Source organism: Symphalangus syndactylus, chromosome 12 (genome assembly GCF_028878055.3).
Source record: "Symphalangus syndactylus isolate Jambi chromosome 12, NHGRI_mSymSyn1-v2.1_pri, whole genome shotgun sequence".
Classification (NCBI taxonomy): Eukaryota; Metazoa; Chordata; class Mammalia; order Primates; family Hylobatidae; genus Symphalangus; species Symphalangus syndactylus.
In genome coordinates, this window is record NC_072441.2 from 90,162,806 (window position 1) to 90,176,434 (window position 13,629).

At 47.6% G+C, this 13,629-nt stretch overlaps 1 protein-coding gene across 3 annotated transcripts in view; it reads right to left on the reverse strand.

The window, feature by feature from the left end:
- Positions 1-13,390, reverse strand: part of OLFML2B (olfactomedin like 2B) — a 40,630-nt gene extending 27,240 nt beyond the window's left edge. For all 3 annotated transcript variants that reach the window (XM_063627155.1, XM_063627154.1, XM_063627153.1), the window contains exons 1-3: positions 12,760-13,390; positions 9,424-9,687; positions 6,883-6,990 (exon numbers count right to left, since the gene is read on the reverse strand). In XM_063627155.1, the coding sequence (XP_063483225.1) occupies positions 6,883-6,990; positions 9,424-9,687; positions 12,760-12,933 (546 nt within the window). In that variant the 5' untranslated portion in view covers positions 12,934-13,390. The remainder of the gene's footprint in view (positions 1-6,882; positions 6,991-9,423; positions 9,688-12,759) is intronic.
- Between the last annotated feature and the right edge of the window lie 239 nt (positions 13,391-13,629).

The following is a 13,629-nucleotide window of genomic DNA, read 5'->3' on the forward strand; positions in this document are numbered from 1 at the left end:
GGCTGGTGTTTTGACAAGCCATGGAGGGCCAGCACAACCAGATGTGTATACCAGTGGAATGGGTATGAAGGACACAGACCGTATCCTGACCTTGTCCAGCTCTTAGACACGTGTGCATATGCCTGGGTGAGACTGTGTAGTGTCTTAAGCCAAAACCTTCGGACCAGGGGAAAGATGACCATGGGGCAGAACTCTGGCAGTTCTCTGTGGTCTCGTTTTTACAAATAGAACCAGGGACAGGGGTGTGGGTGGGGAGAGGGTGCTGGCTCTGGAGATCAGGTGTAAACCCACACCACAGTCATGGCCTGCTTATATAACCACACAGGGCAAGGGATGAAACCTCTCTAGGCCCCAGGCGGAAAAAGAAGGAATGATGACACCTACCTCACCCAGGCTTGGCATGGAGACGGATAAGGGGCTGCATGTGGTACAGTGCTGGGCACAGAAATTTGGCTTGAAGCAGGTGGGTGAAGCTGGAGTGAGAGGGACCCTTAGGGTCTCCATAGCAGACATGCAGGTGGAAAAGGAAAGGGAAGCTGGGGTTTGGTATGGCTGGCATGGGGAGGAAGGTAAGAACCCAAGGCTGGTGTGCTGTAGAGAGACACACTAGACACCTGTGGGAGTAGACGAAGCCAGACTGCAGGTGGGCCAAACCCTGGCCCCAAGTCACACAGCAGGTGCACACAGCCACACCTAAGGAGGCTGCCTGGGAGGCTGTCTGGTAGGTCCTGTGGGCATCAGGATTCCCTGGCAGATAGCTGGATATGCACAGGGCTAAGATACAGACGGCAAGCCCAAGGGCAGATGGGACATAGTTTCTCGTGGGAGTGAACTGAGCAAGGGTGAGGGTAACTGGACCCAAGCGGGGAGGGCTCGTAGTTCCCATCAGCTCACCATGCTCAACCTTTGCACCCTCAAGGAGACAGCTAGGACCAGATGGCCTGGGACAGCCACCCCAGCTGACAGCTGTCTCCTACCCCCTGGTAAGAGAGCTGGGGAAGAGAACAGCTGGAAGCAGCCGGCGCTCCTGACGGCAGGACAAGGCAGGCCGTGGCCTAATCCCTCCGACCACAGCTGATGGGACGGACAGGCAGGCCTGGGTTCAGGGAGCCACCAGCTGCCCTATTGAACATTCATCCAACCAAACAGCTGTGGAGCATCCGTCCCACATCAGGTGCTGGACCAGGGCCTGGGAAACAAAGATGACTTGACCCAGCTTGCCCTTATGAAGTCCAGGTCCTGGCAGGAAAGTCAAACAAGGCAACAGCAAGAAGTCCCAGGCCTCTGGTGATGAATTTCTATATTAGGGGTAACTTTACCCCTTAAAATAGGGCCACTCGAGCCATGCACGCCTGCACATCCTGGCAGCTCTAAACTGTTCCTAGGCCGACAGATGGAGGGCTGACACTCGTACTGTAAGTCTCTTTAGCCAAGAAGAAAACTTTATATCCCACAATGGCAAATTAGATTTGAAGTATATACAACCCCGGGAGAGGTAATATATTGGCTTTAACTCATATTAAGATGTAAATTGAATTAAATAGCGTTAGGCTGAAATATATCTTAGAAACATTAACTTTGACCCTCTGCCTTTTCACGTACGAGGACACTGAAGTCAGGCCGGGTAAGCAGTGCCCCTCTCCAAGCCTTCACTTGAGGAAGAAGAGTGAAATGACTTACAGCAAACCCCTCGGAAAGAGCAGATTTGATCAGGAGAGTGAGCCCTGGGGGTGTCTCAACAGGGGTGGAGGGTGGAAGGAAAGGGGGGGCTTGGAAAGATACAGCTCTCCCAACTCACAGCCAAGTCTGCACAGATGAAAATTACGTTTTCCTATTAGCTGGTGAAAAGATATATCCCCCAGGGTCAGGAATGCTTCTTTGATCATGCCTTTCAGTCCAGAAACACAAAAGCCACCAAAGGTTTAGGTGTGGGGAAGAAGCCCTCAGCAATGCCTGTGCCAGTACATTCTGGGAAGCGGGCCAGTTCTGGGTCTGGTAAATCCATCATGGACTTAAATCTTCCTTGGAGGCAACATTATCAGGAGAAAAGGCTTCAGCTGGGACACAAGGTTCCCTGGTGCCATCTATGCTCATGGGTGTGGTTTGCAAATTCCAGCAGGTAGATTCGAGAAAAAGGAAAGAGACACACACACCAGAAGGGACAAAGCAGAAATCACACTATGGAAAGCTTGCAGGCATGCATCAATTTTAAGAGCATGGGCTATGCACCCACACATATACAAAGGCACATGTGTACACAAGCATTTCAAGCACTTATAAACACAGGTATCCTGCAGCAAGGTGGGGGTGGGACATTTATTCATAAAATTTGCAAATTTTACAGAAATGACTGAAACCAACTAAAGCCTTGATGCTAGAAGATTATTTTAATGATCTGTCCCTCTGTTTGTCTTTTTCTCCACTTGAGGAATAAATCTGCCCCTGGAAGCAGTATGTGCTGCTAGAGGTTAAACACCATGCCTCTAGTCCTGCTGCCTTCAGAATCCACCTTTAGGTCTGGGCAGCCTACCAGTCTGTGGGTCTCTAAGTGCACTCGGAGCTCGGATGAAGTCTTTTCTTGAGCTGAGTGAGTGCCACTGCCAGCTCTGTATGCAATGAACAGGGCTTGCCTTTGCCTTTGGAAGTTACAGGTTTTCTTTCTAGACTTTTAACTCCTATCTCTTCAGATACTTATGTTCTGTGCCAACCCACCCCTCAACTCCAACATGTACCCACACTTCCTGCATGCCCTTCTCCTTCCTGGCCACTCACGGGGAAGAGAGGTCAGCTGGGGTCTATGTTGGACTGCTGACCACCTTGAGTGTTTCTTATTCCTGGAGCAGTTCTAAAACTGGTTTATGAGGTTTCAGACCTCCCCCAGTGAACTGGAAAGATATTTTTGGAGTTAAGTTCTAGAACACAGTGAAATGACCCTACTAAGTTACAGCCTCCAAATTGACAAAAACTAGAAAGTCTGACAATACCAAGTGTTGGTGAGGATGTGTGTAGAACTTTTATACCCTGCTGGAGGGAATGTAAACTTCTACTACCACTTTGGAAAACAGTTTGGCAATATCTCCTGAAGTTGAAGATAAGCATAACTAATGCTTATCTTCTAGTTCCACTTATCTAATGTACCATAGAGAAATGCAGGCACACACACACCAGGGTACATGCACAGGGATGTTCATGTACAGGAATGTCCATAGGGCTATTCTGATTTATGCATTCAGAAACTGGAAACAATCCACATATCCATCATCAGGAGAACAGATAAATTGTAGTATACTCATACAATAGAATACTACACAGCAATAAAAATGAATGAACCACAAGACACAAAAACAACATAGGTAAATATTAAAAATATAAAGTTGAGTGAAAAAAGCCCAACACACACACATACACACACACGCACTTCTGTAGGATTCTATGTATTTAACATTCAAAAAAGGCAAAACTATTACATTTAGGGATGCATCCTTAAATGACGAAACTATAAAGAAAAACAAGGAAGATGATTAACATAAAAGTAAGGATAAAGGTTCCCTTGAGGGAAGGGTATGAGTAGGAGAGAGCATATGGGGGCCTTTTGGGGTATTAAAATTGGTCTGTTTCTTGAGCTGGTTGGTGGTTACATAGGCATTTTGTTCATAGTAATTTGTTAAACTATATTCATTGTTTATACACTTTTCTATGCATGTGTCATTTTTCAGTATTTAAAACAAAAGCTTACCCAAAATCATTCCACTAAGCAGAGCTGCTCCCAGAGCTGATTTTACCAAAAAGTAAACTCAAAATAGTTCAGATTCCATTTCTCTCTCCTTCCTTCCTCTTTCATCTGCAAATGAAGTTTCCATTCCTACCTCCTCCTATATACTCAAGGTGGAACTGTGGCTATATCCCATAAATGTGTGCTTGCTTATACTGCCAACCATTGATCTTAACTCTGGGCAAAATGCCTCTCCAATCTGACCCCTTTTTTGTTTTGTCTGACCTCCAAAGAGCTCCCGTTGGGATTCAAGAATATTCAAGGACCAGGAGCAGAATTTAACTTCCATTCCTCCTGCAGAACCGAGCTGGAGAGGGAGTGTTTTTTCAATTTACCCAACATTCTGCCTTTTCAATTACTGCAGACTCCAGACAGTCAGCTGGCATGAGCCTTGAGACAAACTCAAGCAAATACAGTGCTCCACTGTTTGGGAACAGGGGCCCAGACCCATCTGAAGACTACTGTCACACTTCAGCACCCTATCACCTTAAGGCTGGTTTGGGGAAACCTCCTTCCTGAATTCAACTTTAATCCTATTTAATGGGTCTATGGGATAGAGTCACAGTTCTGCCTAGAAATTCCCTTGGAAGAGCTATTGTTTGAAGTTCCTGTTAAGAAAAACTGATGCTTACAGGACAGATGGCAATGATTTGAAGAAACTTACAGGGTTGATTAGAAAGAGCCCTGGACCAGGAACCAGAAGGCCCTGTACTTCCTAGCACTGTGATCTTGGTCAAGTCACCTAATTTCCTTGGCTCTCACATTACCCAGGAATAAATGGGTTAAATGTATACGGAACGCTTTACAAAACTTAATATGCTATACAAATGTAAGGGATTATTATTATTAAGTTCCAATCTTTGCTACTAAACATACCACAGTTTTGGCAAGGAGATACTCTCATTGATGTAACTAAAACAGTTTTTTGCAAAAACTAGGTTACTGTGTGACTGTATAGATGATACCACCCTGCTGGGGCACTGGTATTGCATCAAATTCCCCCATACTCCCTCCTGAGCAGGGAGGGCTCAGCTGCTGGACAAGGCTGTAACAAGACTGTGGTCCTTGGACAAGCCCAGCCCACTGGCCTTCTCAGAGGCTGAGCACCTGACCTTGGCCTCCAGAGCACTGTACTCTCCCCCCAGATCTATCTTTCTCAAGCTGTGTTCTCCAGGCAGAATGGCAACTGTTTGGCTGCCAAGGTCAGGTAAAAGCAGAAGAGGTTGCTGTCGCTCCTGTTCCTATAGAAGAGCAATCCTTTTCTTAAAGGGGCATTGCACATTTGGATGGTTCTGGGGGCCTAGGAAAACAGAGGCACTTCCCAATATTGGACCTTGGTTTAATTCCTTTTGAATGTATCTGAAAGAACCAGAAAGTCGTTTTAACTAGGAGGAAGAGTCCGAAGTCTGCATGAAGTCCATTAGTAGTGGGATGGTGCTGACTATCCACAATGTCATCGTTCTGGCTGTTAACATTGAGGAAGGAGAGACTCAAGATGCCCAGGGTCCTAGTTCTTTGAGAGAACCCCTTTAAGAGAGTGGTAGACAGCGAGGAGGAGGCTGATGCGGTTCTGTTGGCCACTCCGATCTGTCTACAAATCTCAGGATCCAAAACCCTGACCCCTCTCATCAGACCTCATATCTGATGTGATTAAGGACCTACCAACCCTCCCAGAGCCATGAGCCATATTCAGAAAACATCTCATCATAGCATTGGAGGAGCTAAGCCCAAGGGCGGGTGGAAAAGGAACTGGTGTTCACTTTCCGGGAGAATTTTAAGGAGTGGAAGGAGTGTGTTGAAACTAATCCTTGTAACTTCAATGTTTCATCACCTTTGTGCCAGCTCTCCTGGCAAAGTAATGTAGGAATGTTTGTCCTCAATCTCTCCATGGTCAGAGCCTTGTTTAATTTAACCATTTCAAAGCATTTTCGTACTGATTAGTGAGTGTACTTTGTATCCTCTCAGCAATCATATGGAGTAGGCAGTGTACTATTCTCACTGTCCAGATGGAGAAGGTAGGACATGGCTGCTTGGCAGCACAAACAAAGAGTAAGGAACTCATCCTGTCCTGACTCTGATCCTGCTACTCTTTCTGCCACAAACCACTACATCTACTAATCATAGATCAAAGAACCTTAGCTCTTTCATGACAGCCCCCCAAAAGTCCACTTTTTCATAAGGAATATTGATATGTTTACAGTCATTGTGGTATTAAATTTACCACTTACAGTAATGCTGTAAACATTAAAGAAATAGATTTCCACTCAGAGCAGCAGCTCTTTGAGTCACTGTTTCAAGTATCAGTCCAAGAACCAGATGCGAGTCAATGAAACATATCCATAAAGTTTCTTACCAATAAGATTGAATAATGATCGTTAGTTACTTTTTGGGTGACTAAATGACTTCTCATCTATATGTTAAGGCATCACAGCAACAAGCACTGTTGACATTATTACAGTATCTGTAACAACTCCCAGATCCCTTCACATACCACTAGATGAAAACCACAGCACCACCTATACAACTCCCAGGGCCCAGTCAGAATTGTATGGTGTCTTTGTCTATGAAAATTGCATGACTCGTCCATTCATCCTGGGCATGACCAGCCTGAATGCTGAGTAGGGAACATTACTTATTAGTAATCACTTTTATGTCTTCTTCCTCTAAAGTGAATTTCAGATGGACTCACACACATAAATACAGGAGTATGCACCAGAACAGTTAGAGAAGTTAGGAACCATATACGAAGGAAGGAGATGACTCCACCTTAAAACTGGAGGTTAGATGCTTATTGTACCTTTATAGTTCATTGAGTTCTGAGGTCCCTGGAAGTCAAGGTAAAAATGGAAAGACATTGGTTATATGATTAAGAGGATTTTATAGATGAAAAAAAGAAGGTACAGTATTGGCATTTCTACTTAACTGATTTTCTTTGTCACCAACAATTTGGCATAATTTTGAATGAATCTTTTATGTATATTTTCCCTTTCATAGAATAGGATGGGTTAAGTCTAGTCAGTGCATGTGCTAGCTGAAAATTTACTGTGGGATGTTTGATACGCTTTTGGGCTCAATCAAGAAAAAGATATGGAAACCAGAATCTTCCTTACCTCCTCCAGTTTATCCACTCGCCCCACCAGTTTGGTGGTGACTGAATGTAGCTTCAGGAGATCCAGGCCATAGAACGCTCCTTCCAACATGTCTATGATTGTGGAGAGCTATGAAACAAGGCAAGGGGTTAGTCCAGGGCTGGGGCAGGCAGACGCAGGGCAGAGTTTCCTTTCAGATCTGCATGCTGGGGGCTCGACAGGAAGCCAGTAGCCAGGAATTGAGAGGTTGCCGTGAGAAACACATTTGTGTAGGCAGGGACGTAGGCAAGCACAATGGTGTATGTGCATTCTGCCTTCTGAAATGTTTGGGTAAGAAAATGGGAGATTCCTACAAGAACAAGTAAACTTGAGGTCTAGACCTCTTCACAAACCGCTTATACCTCTTTTGTGAAATTTGTCAGTTGCATTGACAGCTGTCTTTCCTACTAGACTGTGAGCTCCTTGAAAGTAGTGTCTCAATAGCAAAGACATGGAATCAGCCTAAATGCATGCCAATAACAGGCTGGATAAAGAAAATGCAGTATGTATATACCATGGAATACCATGCAGCCATGAAAAAAATGAGATCATGTTTTTTATGGGAACATGGATGGAGCTGGAGGCCATTATCCTTAGCAAACTAACACAGGAACAGAAAACCAAATACCACATGTTCTCACTTATAGGTGGGAGCTAAATGATGAGAACTCATAGACACAAAGACAGGAACAACAGACTCTAAGGCCTGCTTGAGGGTGGAGGGTAGGAAGAGGGAGAGGAGCAGAAAAAATAACTATTAGGTACTAGGCTTAGTAGCTGGGTGACAAAATAATCTGTACAACAAACTCCCGTGACGTGAGTTTACCTCTATAACAAACCTGCGCATGTACCCCTGAACCTAAAATAAAAGTTAAAAAAAGAAAACAAGCAAGCAGTTGTCTATGTATCCTTCATCTCTGTTTCGCCAAGATAGCTGGCTAATAACAGGTATTTTTATTCTATAAATACTCAACAAGGTGGCTCTACATGTCAACATCTTGAGGATATGCTTCTGAAACACTCAATTTCTTTCTTTTTTTTTTTTTTATTATACTTTAGGGTTTTAGGGTACATGTGCACAATGTGCAGGTTTGTTACATATGTATCCATGTGAAACACTCAATTTCATTGTCTACTAAAGGCTCTGAAAGACATCAACAGGTTCTCCTTAGCACAAAGTGCCAAACTGACCCTGGGCTAAAAGAGGACTCAGCGTCCCATCTTTGAGACTCTTGCTCTATGGCAAGCTGCCATAGCGCACCCAGCCTTCTCAGTTTTTATCAGTACTGTCCTGCCTGCCAGTACAGAGGCCCTGGGAGGAAGGTGGCCGAGGCTCTGGAGGCACTGAAGGCATGCAGAGTGCAGGGAAAGAGGGAAGATGACGAGGGCCAGTTCCTGGAAGTTTCCTGGGCCACACTTTTGCAATCTACACTCCCCATTTATCTCAGAGCCTAGCTTCTACATGAAGAAGTCCAAGTATGAAATACTCATGTTTAGAAGGTGAGCTCCTTTCTCCCCACCAGAGGAAGAGAGCTGAATCCTGGATAGAAGCCATAAAAAGATAGCTGGCTATTAGTATGTACTGTGATAATTTCCTGATTTCTAATAGACATTTTGCCTTATGGTGTACCAGAATTCCCCCAGAGTCCAATCCTGCACTGAGTGAGTGTGGCACTTGGTTCAGAAAGTTGTTCCATGGCAGAGCTGCGGCTCTGGCCGAATCCTGAGATACTCCTGATATTGGTAAACACTACTCTGCTGAAAGAGACACCAATGACTACTAGTCACTGAGTGAGTGCCAGATGCCAGCAGCGCTTTACATAGTCATCCATTCATTCATTTACATGGTCATGCCTAGCTGAATGTCTGGTATTGTGCCAAGTACCTCCTAGTTGTTATCTCATTGATTCTCATAACCCCACCAAGTAAATGTTATTATTCCCACATGTTATTCAAGGAGCTGGAAGGCAGACAAGTTAAATAAGTGGGATCACACTACGATGATTTGAACCCAAGTCTGTCTGACTCCAAAACCCAGCTCATTCCACTACCCCATGCTGCAAGGGAAGGGGGGGTGCAGGATCAGAAGAAGCCCCCAGCCAACTCATGGGGCTGCCTAAGTGGCGCCTGAGCTTCCCTACCCTATGGACCATGATAGGATCACAGTTTGATGACCCAATCTACAGCAGGCCCCCGGCCCCTTTTGCCTCTTTGGGGTGTGTGCTGGGCCAATAGTAAATTGTGGCAGCAATTTTCCTGAAGAACACTGAGTTCTTTTGGTCAGCTGGGCCTGGCAGCTGCTCCCAGGCCCAGTCTCTCTGGCTCCATAAGGAGGGGCAGGCACACTTTGCTTTAAGCATCTCCCTTATACACCAGAGCTGAAAAGGACAAGTTTGCTAGGACATCAACCTTGATCCACACATAGCACTGTAGGGACCAGGCCTGACCTTCTTCAAAGGGCTTACAGTCTTCAACCATGGCCCTGCCCTCTCATCCAAGGCATTGCCCCATACCAGGTCCTACCTTCAAGTCCTGGCTGTCTGCCTCCCGCAGCTTCTGGAGCCTGAAGTCTCCCTCGCAGGGATTGAGGGCCGATGGGGGTGCGACACAGGCACACTTGCAGGACGAGCCTGAGGTGATGGTTTCCACGGTATAGAAGTCTTCCTTCCTGGAGGCCCCCGCATTGATCCTCTGGCAGGCATCCCGGCCCAGGGGTCTCACCACACACTTGCACTGACAGTCCGAGCCCTCAGACATAGCCTTGACCTTGTCATAGTCCCCCAGCAACTAGACACACAGAAAACGGGTTAGGGGCATGCAAACACAGGTGTCAGTCAGCCTCCAGAAGGAGGCTCTCCATTTACTTAGTCAAAAGTCCTGCACTAGTCAGAGACCTCAGACAACTCTGAACCATGGAGCCAATAGGTCACTGAGATGCAGTTTGCTGACTCTGACATTTCCTTGAAGGCATTCAGAGTTCAGCTCTCTTCGTTTGTCTTGGAAAGCTGTGCCTTTCTCATGGGGCCTCAGCCTTTCATTATTTAAAGGAAAAAACAGGTGAGCCCTGTCATTTGTCCAATAGCCTTTGCCTTCTGCTACAATCCAGGTTTAGGCTTTCTTTTCTTTCTTTCTTTCTTTTTTTTTGAGACAGAGTCTCACTCTGTTGCCCAGACTGGAGTGCAGTGGCATGATCTCAGCTCACTGCAACCTCCACCTCCCAGGTTCAGGTGATTCTCCTGCCTCAGCCTTCCAAGTAGCTGGGATTACAGGCACACGCTACCATGCCCAGTTAATTTTGTATTTTCAGTTTCACCATGTTTGCCAGGCTGGTCTTGAACTCCTGACCCTAAGTGATCCACCTGCCCTGGCCTCCCAAAGTGCTGGGAGTACAGGCCTGAGACATCGCGCCCAGTCAGAATCCAGGTTTAAGTGTAAAAAGGAAAAGAAGAAATTGGAGAGATTGAAAAGTTGGTATTCAAGTTTGAAGACTACTGGCATCTCTCATTCATTTATTCAACATTTATGGAGTGCCTACTAAGGACTGTGAGGTGCTGTGAAGGATAAAGAGATGGGCCAGATGGAGAGCCTGCTCTCAAGAAGCCTACAGTGCAGGAGGCATAGAAATAGCAGTCACACAGAGTACAGAGTGATAAGTGCCCCCGAAGAGGCAGAGAGAAAGGGCAGTGGGAGCTAAGAGCGGCTCCAACTGGAAGCCAGGGAAGACTTCTTGGAGGAGTGGCATTTAATCTTGGCCTTGAAGGATGGGTTAGATGTGGAGAAAGGGAATTGAGAGCAAAGAGACAGGTCCAGAAGTCAGTAAGGTTTACTCAGTCTACGAGTTCATGCTTCTGAACCCAAACCCCAGGCCAAATCCAGGAAAGCAAACTGGCAGCACTTGCTGCTTTTGCAATGCAAAACATTTCCTTCTGGGCACTTGCCCCTGCCAGCCTCCCCAGGCAGGAAAACACGCGACAGTAGGCTTTCTGGAGTGCCAACTCTGGGCACTTGCTGGGAAAAGGCTCTTCTCTCCCAATCCTCTCCAAAAGGCCCTACATCCCCAAAGCCAGGGCTCCCTTCCTAGGCAGGCAGAAGGATTCCCTTCATTTGACTAATGATTTCAGCAGGCAAGCATTGAGCTTGTTAGAGTAGAAATGTTCCTTGGGATGCTGTCTGGGAGGGAAGACTTGTAATGTTTTCCTTGCAAAGATTGGGTTTCTTCTAATACTAATATTTGCTTTAGGGCTGTTGTCAAACACAGAATGGATCAGTGGAAGAAGGTGGTGTAGTTAAGGGTGACTTAAGCGGCTGTTCTTTACCGGCTGATAGTAAATTGTGGCTGTCTACTCTCTGAAACTCTGCCTGGATTCCTACATAACCCTGCTCTGAGAACCCTGGGTGGATTCCTTCCTTACAGGAGGCTCAAGTTTCAGGCAAGTTTTTGTTGATAGTGTTCCAGAGCCCCAGTGTGAGAGATTTTTATGTCTTTTCGATTTAGGGGTCAGTGGGAGGTAATGGGTGGGCAGAGGGCACACATTAGCATCATTATTAAAGGAAGAGTGAGGAGGCTAGTGTTTGATAAATCCCAAAGTGCAGCTGATTATTCTCTCTACAGGAAGGAGACAAGGCCCATTCCTAGGGCTTGGTGGAGGTGAAGGTACAGGCGGCGCTGGAGGATCCTTTCTCAGACATCCCCCATTCTGAGGATTCTGGTGACACTCACCACACGTCATCATGCCAGCTCTGGAGAGCACGAAATAAACACTCCAGAGAGGACTACCCCTTACAGAAATGAGATCTGGGCTGAAGACTGTCAGAAGCCCTGGCTCTACCCATGTATCACTTTTTTTTTTTTTTTTTTTTTTTTTTTTTTTTTTGAGATGGAGTCTCACTCTGTCACTCAGGCTGGAGTGCAGTGGCGTGATCTCTGCTTACTGCAACCTCCGCCTCCCGGGTTCAAGCAATTCTCCTGCCTCAGTCTCCTGAGTAGCTGGCACTACAAGTGCCTGCCACCACGCCTGGCTAATTTTTGTATTTTTAGTAGAGATGGGGTTTCATCATATTAGCCAGGCTGGTCTTGAACTCCTGACCTTGTGATCTGTCTGCCTCGGCCTCCCAAAGTGCTGGGATTACAGGTGTGAGCCACCGCGCCCGGCTTACCCATGTATCTCTTACGGTCTTTATCTACAGATGGGTATTAGGGTGTTTTGAAGATTGAGTCAGAAAAATCAAGTTTAAGTACTTGGTAAACAGACACTTTACAAAGCCCATCACTATCATGGGTTACCCGGGCCCCCACTGACCGTCTGCCCTAGCTGCCTGCATCTGCATTCCCACCCTCCCCTCCCAATACACTCTGTCATGTTCTCAGTCTCTCTGTTTGGGGGTCACCTCACATTCATCACACATGCTTCTGTTCTGACTTCACCCCATACTCCCGCCTGGTGCCCCACCCTCTGCCATAAAGTATCTCCCGATGGGATATGCCATCTGCCTCCTGGTCAACATATCCGCCTGTTTTCACATTCCAATTCTGACAAACAGCCACATAGACAAGAGATACTTTTCACAACCCTGAAACCAAAAACAACTTTTTTCTTTCTTCTCAAGAAGTCGAGCGGCATCTTCCCTTCCTTCACCTCTCCTTTCTCCTGATTTGATGACCTTTAAAGACCCTATGATTTTGAGAGAAGAACCTACATCCTTCCATTAAGAAAATATTCTGATACATGAAAATCAAATGCCCTTTCCATTGGTAATGGAAGGAAAAACAGCTGCCCTCAAACACTTCAGCAAGGACCAGCTTCCGGCTCTCACCACCATCCAGGGCAAGAAGGGCGGTGGTGGCACTCGGCAGCCTACCTGAGATAAAACGTTCTCCTGGTTGTCCGCCTCGTTTTGCAGAGTCTCGTCCTCCGTAGGCGCCACTGTCTGCGCATCTGGGGGCTCGCTTGTCCCTGTGGGAACAATGCTGGACACCCAGGCCGGAACCACAATCAGAACGAAGTAGAGAACTAGCAGCCGAGGCTTGGCCATGAGGGGCGCGATAAGAGGGTCCTCAGCACTCGAGAGAATGGCTGGGGCGGGGGGTCTCGGCAAGGACTTCTGCGAGAGGGTGTCCTAGCTAGAGCCCGAAAGTGGCTGCTCAGAGCACCTTCTAAAGCTGGGTGCGGCTGAGCGGGACGGGAGGGTGCGCCCCAGAGACTCTGGGCATCTCCTTCCCGACGCGAGCAGCCCTCGACTGTGCAGCCCCAGTGGAGAGCCGGACGCAGGGAAGAGGGGATGTCGAGGAAGGTGGAGGCGGGCACGGGCTAGCTGAGCGCGTTGCCCGCAGGAGGGCTCAGGTGGCTGGAAGGCGATCGGACAGACGCTCGCGGTGCGCGCCGGGACGGGCGGCGGGGGGCGGCGGGGAGCCTCGGGGCGCACGGGGACCGGACACGGGGAGGGCAGAAGCGGTGGCGGCGCGGGCAGTGAGGGCTGCTGGGCGAGGGCTGCTGGGCTAGGGAGCCGCGGAGAGCTCGCGCGGAAGGAGGGCGGAGCCTCTATTGTGCCGGGGCCGCGGAGATGCAGCCAGTGACCGCGCGGAGGAGGAGGACCTGGAAGCGCACAGGCTCGGGCGGAGGGGCACCCGGCGGACCCCGCCCCCGCTGGGGTTCAGCTGCCGCGCGCCGGCTGGGGGTGACGTTGGAAGGGCTTTACTTTCCTCTCATCTGATCGCAAATGAGTGGAGAG